This window comes from Panthera uncia (genome assembly GCF_023721935.1).
Source record: "Panthera uncia isolate 11264 chromosome B3 unlocalized genomic scaffold, Puncia_PCG_1.0 HiC_scaffold_1, whole genome shotgun sequence".
Taxonomy (NCBI): Eukaryota; Metazoa; Chordata; class Mammalia; order Carnivora; family Felidae; genus Panthera; species Panthera uncia.
In genome coordinates, this window is record NW_026057582.1 from 64,948,826 (window position 1) to 64,971,583 (window position 22,758).

At 35.7% G+C, this 22,758-nt stretch overlaps 1 protein-coding gene across 6 annotated transcripts in view; it reads left to right on the forward strand.

The window, feature by feature from the left end:
* HECTD1 (HECT domain E3 ubiquitin protein ligase 1) overlaps window positions 1–22,758 on the forward strand; it is a 90,005-nt gene that overhangs the window by 59,062 nt on the left and 8,185 nt on the right. For 2 of the 6 annotated variants that reach the window (XM_049612931.1, XM_049612932.1), the window contains exons 25-36: window positions 3,683–4,519; window positions 5,218–5,439; window positions 9,814–9,947; window positions 12,020–12,142; window positions 13,717–13,873; window positions 16,484–16,706; window positions 17,803–17,857; window positions 18,079–18,261; window positions 18,645–18,852; window positions 18,937–19,022; window positions 19,240–19,367; window positions 21,621–21,822. In XM_049612931.1, coding sequence (XP_049468888.1) covers window positions 3,683–4,519; window positions 5,218–5,439; window positions 9,814–9,947; window positions 12,020–12,142; window positions 13,717–13,873; window positions 16,484–16,706; window positions 17,803–17,857; window positions 18,079–18,261; window positions 18,645–18,852; window positions 18,937–19,022; window positions 19,240–19,367; window positions 21,621–21,822 — 2,558 coding nt within the window. The remainder of the gene's footprint in view (window positions 1–3,682; window positions 4,520–5,217; window positions 5,440–9,813; window positions 9,948–12,019; window positions 12,143–13,716; window positions 13,874–16,483; window positions 16,707–17,802; window positions 17,858–18,078; window positions 18,262–18,644; window positions 18,853–18,936; window positions 19,023–19,239; window positions 19,368–21,620; window positions 21,823–22,758) is intronic. The other 4 variants (XM_049612933.1, XM_049612934.1, XM_049612935.1 and 1 more) reach the window with 4 other exon arrangements.

A 22,758-nucleotide genomic window follows, 5' to 3' on the forward strand; every position in this document is an offset into this window, starting at 1 on the left:
AGTAGGTACTTAGCATTTGTAGTGTAAAAATGGAGTATTAAATAACAGAGTGTTTTTCTTTGGTTCTTTTTGGGATAGTTTGCACATTTTATGAATATCCTGGCACTATGTAGAAGAACATTAAAAATGAAAAATCATTTACCTAGTATTAAGGGAAAATTTTATTTTCTGTTTTGATTTGGAACTTCTTGCTAATATTTTGAAGTGATTAACAAGCTAGTATAAGTTGAATATTCTAAAGACACATTTTCTGCATTTTTTTTAAGTCTATTATTTGTAAGGTTCCATAGATCTTTAATTGCTTACACTTGTTAGCCTGATGGGAATCAGGCAGTCATTTTTTTTATACTCAGTCATGTAGAAGAAAAAGTATTAACATCTTTAGTTACTGTTTTTCAATAAAGAATAGAATAAGAATTGTAGCCTCTTTGTTTATTAGTAGATTGTAAGATCTCAGCCTACTAACATTTCTTTGGATTTTAAACTTTGATATTTTATAAGGTAAGGGTTGTTGTTTAAATCAAGTTTTTTTTAAAAAAAAAACTTTTTTTAATTTAAAATTTAAAAAATTTAAAAAAATTTTTTTAACATTTATTTTTGAGAGAGAGAGAGCGAGCAAGCGAGCATGAGCCGGGGAGGAGCAGAGAAAGAAGGAGACACAGAATCTGAAGCAGGCTCCAGGCTCTGAGCTGTCAGCATAGCGCCTGATGCAGGGCTTGAACTTACGAACCCTAAGATCATGACCTGAGCTGAAGTCAGACGCTTAACTGACTGAGCCACCCAGGCGCCCCTAAATCAAGTTCATTTTAAACTTTTGATGCTGTGGATTTCAGAGAGGTCCATATCCTGTTAATCAATTGCTTTTAACTCCCAGAAGCAACTCATAATGGCTAATTTTTTCCTTATAACTTAAAAGGCTGATTTATTAGCAGATAATTTGCTTAGCTAGTAGTGTGTTCTTAAGAATTTTGCTTGGCATTAAAAACAAAAAGGAGTAAAATGTTCATATTCTTACACCAAATATTTAAAGAGCTATAATAAAGGTGACAGTGCTTAGGAGAGTGAATAAACATTTAATATCTTAATATACTCATGTTCTGTGTGCTCTGGGCATTTATTTACCTAAATAAACTCTTGGTTTTTTTGTTTTTAAGGTTCTATTCCTTGAATTACCTTACTACCTAACGTATTTCTATATAGTTATACTCTAATTGCAAATCATTGCCATTTTAGCAGGGTTATGGTGAATGAACATATATGTAACTGCCAAAGTTCATAAAAACCAATAATAGTTGAGATGACATTAGTACCTTCAACCCAGAAACTAAAAAAAAAAAAATTTTTAATGTTTTTTAAATTTATTATTGAGACAGAGCATGAACAGGGGAGGGGCAGAGAGAGAGGGAGATACAGAATGTGAAGAAAGCTCCAGGCTCTGAGCTGTTAGCACAGAGCCTGATGCAGCGCTCAGATCATGACCTGAGCTGAAGTCGGACGCCCAGCTGACTGAGCCACCCAGGCGCCCCAACCCAGAAATTTTAAATGTTTTTTAGACATCTTAATAATACTCCATTAATATTCCATTTCTCCTAAATTGTTTGGGCTTTTAAGTGTGTTAGCTAGTTGGGGCTATATGAATGCAGTTTATTTTTCTCAGGCTGCAGTCAGCTGAAGCAGCTGTCTAGGAAAATGGGAATCTTAATTATAAAATTTAGTATGTAAGAAAAGCTTACTTTTGCTAATCTAATGTAGAGTTCAGAATTGTGGCCGACCAAAGTGGCCATTCTTATTAAGTCTCACATGAAAATTTTTATGTCAGAGAGAGTACTTAGCCTATAAATAAACCAGTGATTTCCTTTTCTTTCTTCTTCTTTTTTTTTCTTTAAATTTTACTTTTAAGTAATCTCTACATCCAACATGGAGCTCAAACTCACAACCCCTAGAGCAAGAGTTGTACTCTCTACCGACCGACTGAGCCAGCCAGGCACCCCTGAACCAACTGTTTCTAATATGGCTAGTTATCTTTTTTCCTGTCTTTCGGGCATAGTGGGAGCTCAGAGTTTTGTACCTATGCACTTATGTGGATAGTATGTATGTGTCCTTTCTTGGTTCCCCTTAGATAGCAATTTAATTACACTCTCAATACTAATATAGTTTACATTTAAAAATTATTTTCCATATTATTATCAATTAAATCCTTCCTAAAGAATCTATGTGTCAGTGGGAATATCCATTTTTTTCATGTATTCCACAAATGTGAGAGTCCCTGCAATGTAAAGGTACTTTGTTGGACTTCAGATATACAATGGTCCCCAAAAAAGTATGATACCCTGCCTTCTGAATGAAGCCGATAAACATACAATTACAGATCTTGATGATTGTTAGGAAATAAATTATCAGTATATTTTTAGACTGATTAATGCAATATAAATATTAATTTCATTTGGAATTGGGATACGTTTTTGAGCCTTTATTCACACTGTTCCATGTTGCAGAAGAGATAGTTGAGTGCTGGTTCTTCAGAAGTTACTTCAGCATATAGACTAAATGGAGACCATTGAAATCTCATCAGAACTAGGTGATGTAGATTTGGGGCAGGTAGTTTTCATCTCCTAGAACTCCTAAGCATATAATCCCCACAGGTAATTCAGTATTACTTACACCCCTCGTAGCCTGTCATCATAAATATACATGAACTTATTATGTGTTGTGTGCACATGTGAACATGCACGGGGGTACCTGCATGTATGCATAAAGTAACTTCAAACTTTATAAAGACTGGTTATATTTTTAAAAATACATATGTTTTTTGTGTTGTGTTTTTTCCCTTGCAGTAGTTAAGCTTATAACACTAAAATAAGATTGTAAAATTTTTATTATTTTCCTAATAGGCAATTTATTTTACTGCTTTTAGAAGTTACTGTTTTTTTTTTTAAAGAACAAGTATTGTTTACAAGTAAATATACATTGAATATCATGTATAATATGTATGAATAATGAACTATTCATTAGTTCTTTATACATTATTAGATTTAGCTTATAGGTTCTAATAAAAGAGCTTAGCATACTTTAAAATTTTTGTTTTCAGAATTTTCTGTGTGTATTTAAATTTTTTAAACTTAATCATAAGAAAACCAAGTAACCACTGAACTTTGAGAACACAATTGAAATGCTAACTTAGTGTTATTTGAGCTAGTGACCTAAAACTTATGCAGTGATATATGGATATTTTGTTTGCCAATTATTAGGATTTAGCCCAAACTTAAAAATTAATGGTGAGTCAGAACTTTTTTTCTGTAAAGAACATTTGACTACATAGTTCTATTTAGCAATTAAAAAACCTTTTTATTTAGATTTCATCTCTATTTAACTGACCTTGCAGTATTTCTTTCACCATTTGTGTCCATCTGTTTACGGTTTTTTAACAGTTCTTCCCCTTAAAAGATAGGCCCGTAGATGTAAACATGACCCTTACATTGTTTTCAGATATCAGCAGAGCAAGCAGTTCAGAAATGAGAGAAATAAAAGGAAGAGTTTAATTTTAGTTGGCAGACCTTAAATGACTGTAGAAATTCAGAGAAGTACAGCACTGATGAAAAGCTGATCCCATATTGTGGAGCTACTGTCTGACACGCTCCTATCTGCTTTCTGCTGGGTCTCACAAACTCCTGTCCCTTTCCAGGCTGGATTGATGTCACCTGGGATGCTGGTGGCTCAAACTCTTACCGTATGGGCGCAGAAGGAAAATTTGACCTCAAGCTTGCACCAGGGTACGACCCTGATACAGTGGCATCACCCAAACCTGTTTCATCCACTGTTTCAGGCACAACGCAATCATGGAGCAGCTTGGTGAAAAACAACTGTCCAGACAAGACATCTGCTGCTGCAGGCTCCTCAAGTAGAAAAGGAAGCAGCAGTTCTGTGTGTAGCGTGGCCAGTAGCAGCGACATCAGCTTGGGTTCGACCAAAACGGAACGGAGATCAGAAATTGTAATGGAACACAGTATAGTTTCAGGAGCTGATGTCCATGAACCAATTGTTGTTCTTTCATCTGCTGAAAACGTCCCTCAAACAGAAGTAGGGTCATCATCCAGTGCAAGCACCAGCACCTTAACCGCGGAAACGGGAAGTGAAAATGCTGAAAGAAAGTTAGGCCCTGATAGTTCTGTTCGCACTCCTGGGGAGTCTAGTGCAATATCCATGGGAATTGTTAGTGTTAGTTCTCCTGATGTTAGTTCAGTGTCTGAGTTAACTAATAAAGAAGCAGCTTCACAACGACCCCTTAGCTCTTCAGCAAGTAACAGACTGTCAGTAAGTTCTTTGTTGGCTGCTGGGGCCCCTATGAGCTCTAGTGCAAGTGTACCTAATCTGTCCTCAAGAGAAACATCTAGCTTGGAGAGTTTTGTAAGGAGAGTGGCAAACATAGCACGGACTAATGCCACGAACAACATGAATCTAAGCCGAAGCAGCAGTGATAACAACACTAATACTTTGGGGAGGAATGTGATGAGCACAGCAAGTAAGTGAGCTTTTCCTTATGGAACCCAATGGTTTTCCACTCTGAGGGATTGCAAAGTAGGGTTTCTTGTTCAGTGGGTTCTGACTACAGTCGTTAACTAGATCGTTAACCGTGTTACATACAACCACGTCAAATTTAGCACTTTAGGAATATGGAGTTAAGTTCTATAGAATCGTGATCTCTTAAGAATTCAGTTCAGGTATAATAAAGAACCTTGTAATCTGAAAGGATGAAACAATAACACACTTCTATTTTTCACTCTTCTATGATAAATTGTTAACTTCAGCTGCATGAGGAAATAGATGACTATTAAATTTTATCATAGTCAACTGAAATCAGAGCATCACACTGGTTTAACTTTTCCTTAGGTCCTAAATTGCTACTATCTTCTAAAAGTTCTTTAATTCTAATTTAAGCTAACTGGTCAAAGTAATTCCTTTGGAAAACATGACTGGGAATTAATTCATTGCCTGTTTCCCTTTCTAAAAACGCAAGGCTTAATTTCTTGGAAAATAACAGGGCTGTAAAAACAAGGACTTGTAGTTGGATTTCAGTTGGGTTCCCAAAGTTGTTGCTTTTCAGCCTTTTAATAATTAGTGTTTCATGATTTCATTCTTTTTTACTAAATATACAACCTAGTTTTTTCTAAGGTTTATGCAATCTCATCAGTCCTGATTTGCTTCATTTTTTATCTTTAGCTTCTCCTCTCATGGGTGCTCAGAGTTTCCCCAATTTGACGACACCTGGTACCACATCAACAGTGACAATGTCAACATCCAGTGTGACTAGCAGCAGCAATGTAGCCACAGCAACAACAGTTTTATCAGTTGGTCAGTCCTTAAGTAATACTTTAACCACCAGTCTCACGTCAACCTCCAGTGAGAGTGACACAGGTCAGGAAGCAGAATATTCGTTATATGGTAAGTTATAGTTTAAAATATTTAGGTGTTTGTTTAGTGAATGCTTTTACTATGTTTTCCTGCTGTTTTTTTTAAGTTTATTTTTTTATTTTGAGAGAGAGATAGAGTGTGGGAAGGGCCAAGAGGAAGGGAGAGAGAGAATCTCAAGCAGGCTTTACACTGTCAGCACACAGCCTGTTGTGGGGCTCGAACTCATGAACCATGAGATCATGACCTGAGCCAAAACCAAGAGTCAGACAACCAACTGAGCCACCCAGACGCCCCTCTGCTATGTTGTTTTAACTTTTGATTAGAAAGTAGTAATTCTCTCTTCTTAAAGATATGGCATCTTCATGTATGATGAAAAAACTCAGTGCTATAAGGGACTATTAAATTATCTGATTATAAGCAGGTATCTAGGAACTTCTGTGCTCTCCTTTTTTTTTTTGGTCCACTAATGAAGTTTTATTGGGAGAATCATAACAACAAAGATAGTTGACACCTTTATCAGAGAAGAATAGAAGTATAATAGATTAAAAGGCTTTGTAAAGTGATATTCTTTGTACACTGTAATGTAAGAGGAAAAACACTCCCCCTGTGTGCCTCCTCTACTCTCAACACTTTCTGCTGCCACTGCTGATTACCAAATGTTTTCCCACATTGGGCAGTTTTCAGACACTATCTGGGGGGTCATACAGTTTAACTCAAGTTTCTCACTTCTGGCACTATTAACTACCTGGAGATAGTGTCAGATCCCACAGGTAAAAGCCTCAGCCCCATAACATTATCTCCCCACCCTTTCAGATACTAATTGCAAGGCCAGGTTGTCATCTGTGCTAAAGACTGGCTATAAATTGGAGGCTCTTCTGGCCCTCTCCTCCTGTTCAATTAATTTGCTAGAGCAGCTCATGGGACTCAGGAAAATATTTTATTTACTACAGGATTACCCCTTTTCTTATAAAAAGGATATAATTCAGGATCAGCCAGATGGAAGAGATGCATAGGGTGAGGTCAGGAAGGTCCCACGCACAGGCACATTTGTACTCTTGGTATTTAGGGACACTACCAGCCTGGAAGCTCTCTGAGCCCCCCATTTTGGGTTTTGTTTGTTTGTTTGTTTTTTGAGGCTTCATGACTTAAGCACAGTGATTAAATTATTGGCCATTGGTGACTGAACTTTATACCTGGCTCTTCTGGTTTTCCCATAAAGGGATCATCTTTCCAGACAGCTCCTTTCACTTAGTACCTTGTAAAATTATTTTCATATTGTTTGATGGATTTCTCCAGTGTTTGAAGTGGCTGCCATATATTCCACTGTTAGACTATGCAATTGTTATGTAATAAATTCTCCATTTTGGACCTTTAAATCACATCCTTTCATTACCATAAACATTGTTATGAATCCGCATCTTGAACTGTATTTTTGTATATTTCCTTAAGATACTTAATATCCTTAAGATATTTCCTTAAGATTTTTAAAAGAAGTAATTGCTGAATTGCCTTTCAAAAAGGTTGCACTTCCGTCATTATTGTTTTGGAATATCTTTTACCATACGTACATACATACATACGTACGTACATTCTTGATGCCAGTGCCTGTTCTATTTAAAAATTAAATTTGAGGGGCGCCTGGATGGCTCAGTCGGTTGGGCGTCCGACTTCGGCTCAGGTCATGATCTCACGGTCCATGAGTTCGAGCCCCGCATCGGTCTCTGTGCTGACAGCTCGGAGCCTGGAGCCTGCTTCCAATTCTGTGTCTCCCTCTCTCTGGCCCTCCCCCACTCATGCTTTGTCTCACTCTCTCTCTCAGAAATAAATAAACATTTAAAAAATAATAATAGGGGCGCCTGGGTGGCGCAGTCGGTTAAGCGTCCGACTTCAGCCAGGTCACGATTTCACGGTCCGTGAGTTCGAGCCCCGCGTCAGGCTCTGGGCTGATGGCTCAGAGCCTGGAGCCTGTTTCCGATTCTGTGTCTCCCTCTCTCTCTGCCCCTCCCCCGTTCATGCTATGTCTCTCTCTGTCCCAAAAATAAATTAAAAAACGTTGAAAAAAAAAAAATTAAAAAAAAAAAATAATAATAATAAAGAAAAAATAAAGAAAAAAATAAAAAAAGATAAAAAAAATAAAAATTAAATTCGGTAATTTCAAATATAAGAACATTTATATGAAGATACAGTTTAAGTACTCTTTTATATAAATCCTTTTTTTTTTTTTCAAAGTTTTATTTAAGTTCTAGTTAGTTAACATGGAGTGTGTAAATCTTATTTTCATGTGTGTTTGTTTTCCTCTGAATGTGTCCTCCCCTATTTCAAGCCAAGAATTGGATCTCATGTTCTCTGGTTTTAGGAAGATCATTACATTTCTCTGTATCTACCTTACCTATTAAATGTGTATATAGCAAAATTATGATGATGATTACACCAAAGTAATGTAAATTCATCTAATAAGCTATATTCTACTCTAGTTTTTCTCATGGCGCCCCTCTGCCCCTCCCTACTCATTGGTTACATGTTAACTTCATTGAAACTTTAATTCTTGATTATGTGAAACTTAAAAATGTTGTGGGTATGCTGGTGGTAAAGAATATTAAAAAAGTATTAGGGCTCCCATTTGCCTTTTGAAAATTAATGTTACATGATTATAAATTCCTTTTTTTACATTCCTAAAACTAGAAGATTTATCTTAAGGGTGCTGCTGTCAAGGATCAGAGTAACATTTGCCTTACAGAATAATTTTTATGTATGCAAACTTTTACTGTATTAGGTTTCGAGGAACATGATTCTGTGATATGGTCAAATCTATGAAATAAGGAGCTGTTTAAATAAGAAGATGAGTAAAAAAAAAAAAGCCGTTGGCTTCAGTGAATTATAACATGTGAGAGATGGAATTTCAGTCAGATTATGTTCCTTTGAAAATAAACCAAAAGTGGAATTGATTTTGTGTGTGTACTACCACATCACATTTATGAGGACCACTCCTAAATTGCAGGATGGTACCTTACATGGGTTAAGGGTAATATATTTCATCAAATTTAAGATGGCAATAATTATAATTATTTTATGTCACTAAGGAGAAAATGTTGACAATTCAGCTGAGACTTGCCATTGCTTGTAAGACACATTCTGACTCCAGAATATGAAAATGTTAAAAAAATATGTGCCTTAGAAACTAATTGCTTATAGTATTGGGCCTCATTCTTCTACTAGCCTTCTAATAAAAGGTATTGAATTTCAGTCCTGTGTAATTATTAGACTTAAAAAATATGTATTTGGTTCAGAGGTTTGCAGATAGAAGATTCTACAAAGCAGTTATAAATTGTCTTCTGAATGTTCTTTTGGAATATAGAGTGTGCCTTTTTATCCATAGAAGTTTGTTTTTTCTTTTGTATCCAGTAAAAACTTCTGTTTTAGCCTCATTATTACTTTTTCTTTTCATTTCTTGTGAAGAACAGCTCATCAGCATCTTCATTATGTGGGACGATGTTTATCTGATACAGTCTTCATTGGGGGTTGGGGGGAATATAAATAATAGGAAAGATGGTACATATGTTACTCCATAGTAGATAGGTAGTGTCCTTAAGCAGTTATGAACATCCCAGGTCTCTCAGATTAACTTTATTCTGTCTTTTCCTTCCTACAGTCTTTTACAGTTCCTATTTATTGATTGATTATTATTTTTTAATGTTTATTTTTGAGAGAGACAGAGTGTGAGCGGGGAAGGGGCAGATAAAGAGGGAGACACACAACTTGAAGCAGGCTCCAGGCTCTGAGCTATCAGCACAGAGCCTGACATGGGGCTTGAACTCACAGATGGCAAGATCATGACCTGAGCCAGAGTTGGACACTTAACCGACTGTACTGCCCAGGCACCCCAGTTCCTATTTATATATTCATTTGTTTGTTTTTTAAATGTCTCTCTCCCCTATAAGTTCCATGGGGGCTCGGACCAGGTCTGTTTTGTTCACAACTAGGTATATCTGGTGCCTATCACGGTTCTTAGAACAGAGTAGGTACTCAATAGAGATATTTCTTGAGAGCGAATGACTCCAAAGTGTTCTCTTTGCACCATGTTGTGCTTCCTGTGACTTATAAAGAGAATGGTGATAGGATTCTTATTTTTAAACCTAGCCCGTACTGCTGACCTTTTTTTATATTATGATTTTGTGGACTTGGATTTAGTTTATGGTCAAACTTTATCCTGTTGTTTTCTGCCATGCTTGTGACCAGTATTACTCATTTTGTCTTCATGGTGGTAGAAGGGTGGCATTGCTAAATGTGGTCTTTATACTTGTCTGTCTTGAATTTTACTTTTGTTTTGTAAAACCAATATGCAAAGTTACCTTATCATGCTTTGTTAATTGTGTTGACAGTAAGGTTGTTGGTTTTCTCTTCCAGATTTCCTGGATAGCTGCCGTGCCAGTACTCTATTAGCTGAGCTAGATGATGATGAAGACTTGCCTGAGCCAGATGAGGAAGATGATGAGAATGAAGATGACAATCAGGAGGACCAAGAATACGAGGAGGTTATGGTAGAGAGAGTGTCTCCCATTCTCTTAACTAATATAAGATGTTAATAATTGGAATGAAGAGAGGAAAAGCAAAGTCCTGGTTAAACTGTGAAGCAAGGAAATAATGGCATGAGTATGAAAAACGTGGTTAATTAAGAAAAGCACTTTTAATCTGAGCATTTCTCCCTTAAAAGAAAATATATCGGTTATACAGTAAAACCTTGGTTTACAAGCATAACTCATTGCAGAAACATGCTTGTAATCCAAAGCACTTGCATATCAAAGCGAATTTCCCCATAAGAAATAATGGAAATTCAGATGATTTGTTCCACAACCCAAAAATATTCATATAAAAAATGATTACAATACTGTAATGTAATACAGAATAATAAAGAAAATACAAAATAAGAAGGAAGATAAGTTAACCTGCACTTACCTTTGAAAACCTTCGTGGCTGGTGTGAGGGAGACAAGGGAGAGGAGGGTTATTATGCAGGATGACTTTCACTATCACTAACGGAACTAACGGAATCACTGCTGTTGGTTCGATGGAATCTTTTTCTTTTTGTGCAACTTTAACGAGGAAACTATCCAATGACACATGCTTTTGCCTCCTTTTGAGGATTTCACAAAATGTAACATTGCATTGTTGTTGAACAGATTCATTGCTCACATTGCTATAGCCTTATTCGGATGGTGCTTTTCTACACAATTTTGCAGTTTCCCACATTTTACACATTTCCCTAATCTCATTGAGGTGAGGGATTTCTCTGCCTTTCTCTCCTCCTCATCTGTAGACCAGATGCAGACGTAAACTTCTTATGAAATCTTGCAGTTTCAGCCACTTGCTTACCTCATTTGTACTTCTTGATGATTTCCTTCTTAATTTTGACTGTAGTCGTCTCCTTACTACCTTTCTTTTCAACCTTTTTCTGCAGGGGGGCCATGGTATGCACTTGCATGGATGTTGACTACAGTATAGTATTAATAAACTCTTGTCATATACTCTATTAAATGTAACCGGCAATAAGGCAGCTGAGGAAAGGGTCTATATCTGCAGGCAGCCTGACCTAGAATGAAGCAAAGCATTCCTAAGCTTATGCTTGTATGGAAGAGCAAAGGACTGTCCATAGGTGCTTTGAAGTGACAACAAATACACTAGTGCCAGTTGTGGGTACCTTCCAACATTCTAAAAAATCACATTTCTGCCAAACACCATGACCTGAGACCAAGCATCCGAGCATGGGAGATGATCATCTCCAATCCACAGTGAGAGAGAAGAACCATTGACTCAGTTGTGATCATGTGACATTTGGCCTCATGTACTACTCATATGGCAAGACATTGCTTGTTTAGCAAGTTAAAATTTATTAGAAATGCTGTCTTGCAGAACACCGGCAGAGCAAGTTACTTGCAATCCAAGGTTTTACAGTATTTGGAAAATACTACAATGTCACATGCTGATGTTTTGACTGATTTAAAAGTGTAAAGAACTGCACTAATCCTAAACAATATAATTTTCATGGTTCTTCCACAATAATTATATTTTAGTACGTAGTGTTTTGCAGGCAGTATCTATGTATTATTTTCATCAGTCCTTACATCTACGAGGTAGAGCATAGAAAAAAAAAAAAAGTATGTCCTAATTAGTTAGGTTAAGTACAAAAATGGGAACCCAAACTTAGAAAGTTTGATCTAGACTCTTAATATCTAACCACTATGATTGTCTTCAAACTGAACTTTTGCCTGCAAATACCCTTTATTATAACTTGTATATTTTTTATTTCTCTTTATAAAATTTTAGTAGATTTTTAAAAATTTCATAAAGTTGGGTTTTAATGGGGTGAAAAACTCTCAAGAAATGCTTTTAGTATATATTACTTAAAAACATTACAGTAGCATATTTCTTGTGAAGGTTAGTATACAATGTAAGTTGAATATAAAGCATTCAATTTTCTGAAGATGACTAATGAATATGAAGTGTTTTAAAGATAGTTTTGATAATAGGGGCTGATAGTTTGAGGTTAAGTCTGAATGGGGATATATATAGGTGTTAAATAATTAGACATGTCTGTTCACATTTTCTTATTTCAGATTCTGAGACGTCCATCCCTACAGCGTCGAGCTGGCTCCCGCTCTGATGTAACACACCATGCTGTCACCTCGCAGCTGCCACAAGTCCCTGCTGGAGCAGGGAGCCGACCTATTGGGGAGCAGGTAATATCTTAATGGTTATCTTCCCTTCAGTGTATTTTTCTTCCTTTCAGAGTAAGGCATCAACCAAAATGTCTAGAAAAATATATGGAGATTGGGGTGGGGGTAAGAAGCTAGCTACCAGATAGAATTAGCAAAAAGAAATTTCCCTTACTGCTTGGGTTCTATTTTCTAGATAGAGTCCATGGTTGCTCTGGCATAATGCATAAAGGAGTTTCTTGTTTGAAAACCCTTCATCTTGACCCTTGGGTAGCAGTGAACATATATTAAAATGATTAATTGCTACAATCTAAGATTTATAGTTTTCAGTAGTAGAGATAATATTAGTCTATTAGCTAAACATTTATTGATCATTAGTTGAGTCCTAGGCACTGTTTTCAATACTTTAAGTGTATTAACTAATTAAAACCTTTTAACAACTTTTTGAGGGTTCTTATTAGTCTTGATTTTCAGATGAAGTGATTGGTAAAGGTCAAACATAGAAGTTTTGGATCTAGGACTAAAACCCAAACGTTCTGGCTACAGAGCTATCAAGTATACCTTTGATTGTTCTAAAAGTTAATTTTAATTAAGTATTCAGAACATGAGGGGCTATGTGTGTCTCTCTAAGTACATACATAATTGTTACTTTTTACATCAGACATTTACAACATCTATAATTCATTGAACTCTTTTTTTGTTGATAGTAATAGTGAAGGGGAGGAGAAAATGTTCCTTCAAAACTTGAATTAGGGAAATTTTCAAACATTCTAAAAGTAGAATAGTGCATGGAATCCCACTAACACGTCATCTGATTCTAGTGGTTACTAGCACTTTATCAAACGTGTTTGATTTATCTGTCCCGTCATTATTTAAAGCAACTTCCTAGCATTATATTTTGTATATAATTCAGTATGTAATAAAATTTTCATTTTTTAAAAAGCAACTTATTTAAAAATAATAAATTCACAGATTCACAGGAAATTGCAAAGATACTAGGGCAGTCTTGTGCCCTTTGCCCAATTTCTTCCAGTGGTTACATCGTACCTAATTAGAGTATAATATCAAAATCATGAAATTGATATTGGTGCAATGTATGTATGTGGTTCTTTGTCATTTTATCATGTGTAGTTCTATGTAACCACCACTAAGGCAACTTACTTTTTGGTAAGCTTAAATCATTAAGAAATGTATGTGCCTATACATGTTTATATTGGCTCATTGTGTGTTTAAGAAATAAAGCTAAATAAGGAAGTGTAATGCCTATAGGGAAGTATTTATTATATACCTTATTTTAAAGATAGCACATTGGGGCACCTGGGTGGCTCAGTCGATTAAACATCCGGCTCTTTGATTTCAGCTCAGGTAATCTCAGGGTTCGTGAGTTTGAGCCCCATGTTGGCTCTGTGCTGACAGCTGGAGCCTGCTTGGGATTCTCTCTCTCCCTCTCTGACTGCCACTCCCCTGCTCACTTGCACACACACTCTCTCTCCCTAAATAAATAAATCAACTTAAAAAAAGAAATAGATAGCACATCACTTCTGCAATAATGAAAAGTTTTATCTTGTTTGTCTGTATGTGGAATTTTATTTTAATAGGAAGAAGAAGAGTATGAAACTAAAGGAGGACGTCGGAGAACATGGGATGATGATTATGTGCTTAAGCGGCAGTTTTCTGCTTTGGTTCCTGCTTTTGATCCTAGACCTGGTCGGACTAATGTCCAACAAACAACTGATCTAGAGATTCCGCCCCCAGGTACTGTGTGTTTTAGTTTTTGTGATTTAAATTTAATATATACCAAAGAAGGTAGTTATATCTAATCAGGAAAGTAAGTGGCTATTTATATGTGCAGGTTGATAAGTAAAAGTTTTCAGGAAAAAAACTGTATATCAGCCACAAGTCCTTAAAAATGAGATTATTTTTAAAGGAGCAAATTACGGTATATTTAAAGCACTGTGTTTTGTATTTGTGTAATTTTTAAAGGAAGACTCATTTAAAGGTGGATTGTTTGTATCCTGTATTCCACTAGATCTGAACTGCTATGAATTATTCCTGTTCAGATTTTATTTTGAAAAGTTGTATGGGGCGCCTCAGTTGATTAAGCATCTGACTTTAGCTCAGGTCATGATCTTGTGGTTTGGGCTTTGTTTGCACTGACCCTTTGGAGCTTGCTTGGGATTCTCTCTCTCTCCCTTTGTCTCTGCTCCTCCTCTGCTCTATTTCTCTTTAAAGCAAAAAAGAAAAAGAAATGTTGTATAGTGGTTTCATTTATGATTTCTGGAGTTATTCATCCTGGTAACTCTCTTTCTTACAAGTCTGTTTTGGTTGTGGTAGGCATACTTATGATCCCCCAAAGGCATGTAGGTCCTAACCTCCAGAATATATGAATAGGTAATGTTAACCTGACAAAAGTAACTTTGCAGATGAGATAGAAGAATTATCCTGGATTATCTGGGTAGGTCCAGTGTAATGACTAGGGTCCACATAAGAGGAATACAGGAAGGTCTGAGACAGAGAAAGAGATTAGACAACAGGAAGCTGAGATGAGAGTGATGAGGGGCCATGGACTATGGAATATGGGCAGCCTCTAGATGCTAGGAAAGGGAAAGAAACAGATTCTTTCTTGGAGCTTCCAAAAAGGAACAAAGCCTTGCCAACCCATTTTAGATTTCTGACTTCTGGAACTAGTTGTTTCAAACGACTTGGTTGATGGTAATTTGTCACAACAGCAATAGGAAGCTAATATACTGAGCATATCATCAGTGTAAGCCTGAATTTTCTCACCTCTTACGTGTAGAGAATAATAGTTTCTGTTTGACAAGGTAATTAAAAGATTTAAATGAGGCAAAACATATAAAGTTATTAGCATGACAGTTGGTGTGTGCTTCAATAAACGTCAGTATTGTACTCAGTATATTATCCTTAAGGAAGACTTAAATGTTGATTAAGTATAGAATGTATTCTTTACATGATAGAATGATACCTGTGTTAAATATGGAAGTAAGTATGCTTCGTAGTATAATGTTTTATGGTGAGGATGTGTATAGACTGAATCAAGATATTCCAAGATCCCTTCAAAAAAGAAAAACCTATGCTAGGGAATATAAATTCCTACAATATAAATTTCTACAAATTTTCTGTAGAGCTCTTTGGCAATATATTTCATATTGTTACTACTAAAAGTCTATACCAAAGAAATACTGGCTCTGTACCCAGATGTATATATACTGATGACTATAGAAGTATTATTTATATTGTCAGAAAATTAGAAATGACCTTTATTATGTATAATAACAGGGATATGGTTCAGTTAAGGTATAATGGTATGAATGCCATGCAATGAATAAAGTAATACTTTAAAAGACTCTATCATGATACGAGGAAAAAATTCCTGAACTAATAAAAAAAGATTGCACCACCAAATACACTATGAACCTGTATGTGGGTGTGAGTGTGGGTGTTTACCTCACAATCCACTCATTGAACATGAGCAGGTCATTGACCAGAGTATGTGGTTTTCTCAGTAGGTGGTTTTTTTCTCGATGTAGAATTATGAATAATTTTAGTTTTCTCATTTATAAGAATAAAATGTTTCTGAAATCATACAGTTAGCATGTGTTTTCTTTTTTTTTTAATTTAAATGAAAAATTTTTTTTAATATTATTTTTTTTAAATTTACATCCAAATTAGTTAGCATATAGTGCAACAATAATTTCAGGAATAGATTCCTTAATGCCCCTTACACATTTAGCCCATCCCCCCTCCCACAGCCCCTCCAGCAACCCGCTGTTTTTTCTCCATATTTAAGAGTCTCTTTTGTTTTGTTCCCCTTCCTGTTTTTATATTATTTTTGCTTCCCTTCCCTTATGTTCATCTGTTCTGTGTCTTAAAGTCCTCATACGAGTGAAATCATAGGATATTTTTCTTTCTCTAATTTCACTTAGCATAATACCCTCTAGTTCCATCCATGTAATTCCAAATGACAAGATTTCATACTTTCTTTTTGATTGCCGAGTAATACTCCATTGTATATATATACCACATCTTTACCCATTCATCCATCGATGACATTTGGGCTCTTTCCATACTTTGGCTGTTGTTGATAGTGGCATGTGTTTTCTTGTAATAATGAGAGATCCCCATCGTATGCATAAATGCAGCTTTAGTGCCATCTTTAAGTAACCTAGGTTGATTGTTTTCATTTCTAAAAAACGAAAATGTTGATGCCAGGAGAGTCCTAAGTAGTTGTTGTCTTTAGCTAATAAATGGCAGAAGAGTTTAGATACCATGTAGCTTTGTCTCCCAGTGCAGTGTTCTTTCTGGACTGTTTGTTTTAGTGTAATTTTTTTGATCTCTTATTTTTAGGAACACCTCATTCAGAGCTCTTAGAAGAAGTTGAATGTACTCCATCACCTCGATTAGCCCTCACTTTGAAAGTAACAGGTCTTGGAACAACTCGTGAAGTTGAATTACCACTCACTAATTTCAGATCAACTATTTTTTACTATGTACAAAAATTGCTTCAGTTGTCCTGTAACGGCAATGTGAAATCAGATAAACTTAGGCGTATTTGGGAGCCAACATACACGTAAGAGATTTTCACGTAATGTTTTAAGTAAATATTTTCATGGTACATGAGCCAAGAAGCATTATAGTTCTGTATTTTTTCCTGTAGAAACAAAATGGTTCTTGTTCTCTTGGTTTACAGCAGCAGACAAGAGTGTTTCTGACACATGATGTAGAATGGTTTAAGGTTTCAACTGGTTTAATTAGAAATAAACTAGACTAATATCTTATGTAATAATTGTTGAACTCTTTGGGATTGTGTATGAAGTACTAAATATTTTCTATTTGTTATTTGTTTTGGGGTTTGCAAGTTTAAATCTACCTCTCTTTGTTCATTCATTCGTTGAACAAGTAATGAATAATGAACTTGGGCACATTTAATATTTTGGTGCCTCATTTTATTAATCTGTAAAATGAGAGTAGCTGTGAGGAATCAATGAATTAATATACATAAAGTGTTTTCAATATTGTCTGGGTGTTCAGTATTCCCCATAATAGCTATTTATATAATAGTATAGTTTAATATAATTTAATAATACTTAACAATCATCCTTATGTAAACTTATTTTTCTGATGTTTTGTTAACATCATTGATAATTTTATATAATGTCTAATAAAGTGATGTAGATCCTTTTGAGAGAGTACACAAGGCTGTCAGGGTATTTCCCCCACCCTGTTCAATTTTTTCTTAAGTTTCAAATTTGATCTTCACTGCCTGTGTGAATATAAGTGCTCCTGGTCCATGTTATTCCTATCGTATTTTTCTATCTTGACCCAGAAGCAAACCATTTCTCATCTCTTTTTTACAACAGTATATGAAAGTTATAACATGACATAATGTATTACTTCATACCTTTAAAAGTTCTAGGTTTGATGTATGCGTTCTTTGCAATTCTGCTAAATTTGTAAATAGTAGTTCTTTTTCAGAAACATGATTTCTGCTACTTTCCCCCATGTTTGACACATTTATTTTCATAAATTCTCCCTGAGTTTAATGTTTAAACATATGGCTAATGAATGACATCATTCATATATCTTTCAAAGAATTGAAGCCTTATTGGAAATAACCACAAATCATTTGATTTATGAATTAATGTGAAAAATATCTTCATGTTTAGAATCATGTACAGAGAAATGAAGGATTCTGACAAAGAGAAGGAAAATGGAAAAATGGTAAGTTATATTAAATGGGTCTTCTTGGCTACTTAGTGAAAAAAGGGAAAAATAAAGAAAAACTGCTACTTTTAATTGAACATTTGAGGGGAAAAAATTACTAACATGGAATTCTTTAGATGAGGTTAAATGCATGATTTTAAAGCTACCTTATGTAACGCATGTGAAATAGCATAGACTTTTAATCAGGAAAGGCCAACATTTGGTTTTTCCTATTGTAGGGTTGTTGGTCTATAGAGCATGTGGAACAGTACCTTGGCACTGATGAATTACCAAAGAATGACTTGATAACCTACCTGCAGAAGAATGCAGACGCCGCTTTCCTGCGCCACTGGAAATTAACTGGCACTAATAAAAGTATTAGGAAAAACAGAAATTGTTCTCAGCTCATAGCTGCATATAAGGTATATATTGGCTTCAAAACACAATTGGGAATGGCTTTGTGCTTTGTTTGCAGCTTTTTAAGATTCTTAAGAAAAAGGTTCATTGGGACGTGTTTGAAAAAATGAGGTTGAATTAATGTTGTTAATATGCCAAGTACTAAAATTCCAAATATGATTTGTGATATTGGATCTAAGTACATGGTTTTAACTATAGCTTACAGTGGTTATAGTTTATTCGGGAGCTCTAATGGTTTAGAACACATTGATTTTCAATTTAGGTAATAGTGTTTTTATTTAAAAAGAAGGCAATTTGAAAAATTTCAGCATTTTCAAATACTAATAGTATGATATATTGCTTTTCTTGAAAATGTGATTAATGGCTAGTTTGCTAATTTTTTCTATAGGATTTTTGTGAGCATGGAACAAAGTCTGGATTAAACCAGGGGGCCATTTCTACCCTTCAGAGTAGTGATATTCTTAATTTGACGAAAGAACAACCTCAGGCCAAAGCCGGTAATGGTCAGAATTCTTGTGGAGTGGAAGATGTCCTTCAGCTGCTGCGTATTCTCTATATAGTTGCAAGTGACCCTTATTCAAGAATATCCCAAGAAGGTCCGTAAGAATCCTTGTTTCATTTCTATGGCATTTTAAAAAGGAAGTCAGTTTAAATTTCTATTAATTTTATTACTTTTACAGAAGGTGATGAGCAGCCCCAGTTTACTTTTCCACCAGATGAATTCACTAGCAAAAAAATCACAACAAAAATTTTGCAGCAGATTGAGGTAATAAACTCAGTCGAACTCTTCAGTCTGTAACTTTTGGACTTTCAAGTACTCTCTCTTCTTCCTTTTCTACCTTCCACCATCTCTACTGTTTCTCTGATTCAGTGATTTAGACCATATGGTCCACTGCATTAATTTCTTCGTTAATTACTTTTAAGAACTCCTTTTTGTCTTTGTAAATAATTGGCTTAAGACATTGTTTTTTGTTAATTTACAGGAACCTTTGGCATTGGCAAGTGGGGCTCTGCCAGACTGGTGTGAACAGTTAACCAGCAAGTGTCCTTTTCTAATACCATTTGAAACTAGACAGCTTTATTTCACATGTACAGCATTTGGTGCGTCAAGGTAGGAAATGTGTCCTTTAATATTTTTTTAATGTTAAATACGCTCAAAATGTGCAAGTATACTTTATGTCAGGACTGATGGAAGGAATATATTATCTTGTTTTCTTATAAAGAGTTATCAGTATTGAAACACGTTTTGGTTTCCAGTTAGATATGTACTCTCTTACAGTTGACCTTTGAACAATGTGGGGTTAGGGATGCCAACCCCTCTGCACTGTTGAAAATCATATTTAAAAAAGTATAACTTTTGACTTCTCCTCCTATTGACCAGAAGTCTTACTGATGACATAAACAGTTAACATGTATTTTAAGTTTTCTTTATTTGTCTGTTTATTTGGAGTGTGAGCGAGAGGGATAGGGGCAGAGAGAGAGAGAGATTGAGAGAGAGAATCCCAAGCAGACTGTATGCTGTCAGCAGAGAGCCCGACACAGGGCTTGATCTCACAAACTGTGAGATCGTGACCTGACTCAAATCAGGAGTCACCTCAGGGTGCCTGAACCACCTGGGCACACTTACACTGTATTCTTAGAAACAAGTAAGCTAGGGAAAATAATATGTTTTGTTTCATTTTTTATTAAAAAAATTTTTTTAACATTTATTTTTGAGAGAGAGACAGAGCGTGAGTGGGGAAGGAGCAGAGAGAGAGGGAGAGACAGAATCTGAAGCAGGTTCCAAGCTCTGAGCTGTCAGCACAGAGCCCAATGCTGGGCTCAAACTCAAGAACCATGATCTCATTCATGGAGTCTGACGCTTAACCGACTGAGCCACCAGGTCCCAAATCATAAGGAAGAAAAATGTGTAGTCCTGTTATTTATTAAAAAAAAAAAAAAATTCCACGTATAAGTGGACCCATGCAGTTCAAGCCTATGTTACTCAAGGATCAGATGTATTGTGTTTTCCATCAGCATTTACAATACAGTTTATTAAGTAGTTTACATAAATTATCTCAGGAATACCAAATTAAATGCTTATGAATACATAACATGGAAAGGTTCCTTCCTTCTGGCCATCATTTTTTTCTTACAATCTTCAAACATACTACATAATTTTATACTTCTTTTTTCTGTCTGCTTCCACTAGATGAAAGTTTGATGAGGGCAGGAATTTCTGGCAGTTTTTGTTCACTGATCTAGCTAGAGTTCCTAAAGCAGTATGTACAGCACATTGGAGGTATTCAGTAATATTTTTTGAATGATTGAGTACCCAGAATACTTTCGAAGTAGATGTAAGTAGAAAAGTTATAATTTAAAATGGAGCAGTATAATGATAGTTATACTATTTACAAATCATTTGTACATATGAGATCATAGCCCTGTTGTCATAAGTGGCATTGGTTATGGTTTCTGTTTTATAGATGAGGAAACTGATTCTCAGAGTTTATAGCTGATTGGCTTGAGATTAACAACAAATTGTAGCACACATGAGAGCAAATCTTTCATTTTCTTCCTTCTAGTTCAAGATTCTCCCACCCTCTAGGGTGGGTTAGCTCTGTATTGTCCAAAAGAGAGTATTTTTTTATTTTTTAAAGATTTTACTTTAAGTAACCTCCACACCCAATATGGGGCTCGAACTTAACAACCCCAAGATCAAGAGTTGCACACTCTACCAACTGAGCTAGCTGGGTATCCCCAAAAGAAAATACTTTAAAATCAGTAGCATTTTTCAGTTTGTAGCACAGTAATAAATAATTAAGTCAGCCTAACCATTTTATAGTTTCTCTGATAGTTAAGAAATCATTTGCTTGTATTTTTGTGTATTATAAGTTTGTCTTTTTTTAATTGAAGTTGACACACCATATTACATTACTTGAAGGTGTGCAACCATGATTCAGCAACTCTGTACATTATGTTGTGCTCACCAGGGTAGCAACCATCTGTCCACCATACAATGCTATTACAGTACTATTGACTATATTCCCTATGCTATTCCTTTAATCCCCAGTTTGTGTGTATTTTTATGTGTTCTGTGTGGTTTGGACCAGAGAGCTTTATTTTGATCTGTTAATTACTCAGGTAAAGAGGAAAAATGCAGGCCCAAGTACTTCCTCAATTTGTTTAAGGAAAATAATAAAAGAGCTTTATATGTTTTAACTCAGAGAGGAAATAATAATTGATACAATAAAAAAGTTTACTGTATTTTCTCACCTAATAAAATACAACTTAAAATTCTTATCTTGGAATTATGTTGCTGGTTTAGTAGTACATTCAAACTATTACTGAATGTTACAGCTACATGAATATTTTTCTATTTCAGAGCAATAGTGTGGTTACAAAACCGACGTGAAGCCACCGTGGAAAGAACAAGGACCACCAGTAGTGTAAGGCGAGATGATCCTGGGGAGTTTCGAGTGGGTCGTCTCAAGCATGAAAGAGTAAAAGTTCCACGTGGTGAATCTCTGATGGAATGGGCTGAGAATGTCATGCAAATACATGCAGATCGGAAATCAGTTCTTGAGGTACTGCACATAGAATTTCTTTTAGTATGCAGGAATGACAGAGAACCAGCCAACCTGTTTGTTCCACAGCATGCAAACTGCATTAGATAGAAACGGGAAAGGATTTCTCTGCCCTCTGTGTAAGGCCTTTCCCTCTCATAGAACATCTTTTGAAATAGGATGTCAGCTCACCTCCTTAAAGGTTAGGATCTTTTGATTTGATGAGTAGCAAAGAGTATCTTCCCTCTTGGGGTAGGAGAATGCTTGGTCTTTTTGAAGGATACTTCTCATTGCTTAATGAAGCCTGAACTGAATAATAGCACTCACTAAGGATTTTTTTGATAGTCTCAATTTTGGGGTGCCTGGGTGGTTCAGTCAGTTAAGCGTTGGACTTTGGCTCAGGTCATCATCTGGCGGTCTGTGAGTTCAAGTGCCACATCAGGCTCTGTGTCAACAGCTCAGAGCCTGGAACCTGCTTCAGATTCTCTGTCTCCCTCTCTCTCTGTCCCTCCCCTGCTCATGCTCTGTCTGTCTCTCTCTCTCACAAAATAAATAAAGATAAAAAAATTTTTTTTGATGTTCTCAGTTTTACCTGTACATTAAGCTATGCTATTAGATACACACATTTTTTTGGAGCATACTGTTTTATATTAAACTGTGCTTGGCATTATACCATGGGTCTGTATTCAGAGCTGTTATAATAAATGGCAGTATAAAACATGATGTATTTTCTGTAGAGATGTTATCGTAGGCATTGTCGAGCATATCCTGTATGCTTATTCTTTCTTCTATGAGGGACAATGAAAGAAATCTCTGTTCTGTCACAAATATGAACCAGCTGCTTAGTTTATCTTTTGGATCAGAGACTGATCATGACAGATATGCTGTATCTTTAGAAAGTATATGAGACTTATGGCTTTCACTTTAAACTCTATTTGCTTTCATCTTATTCTTCCT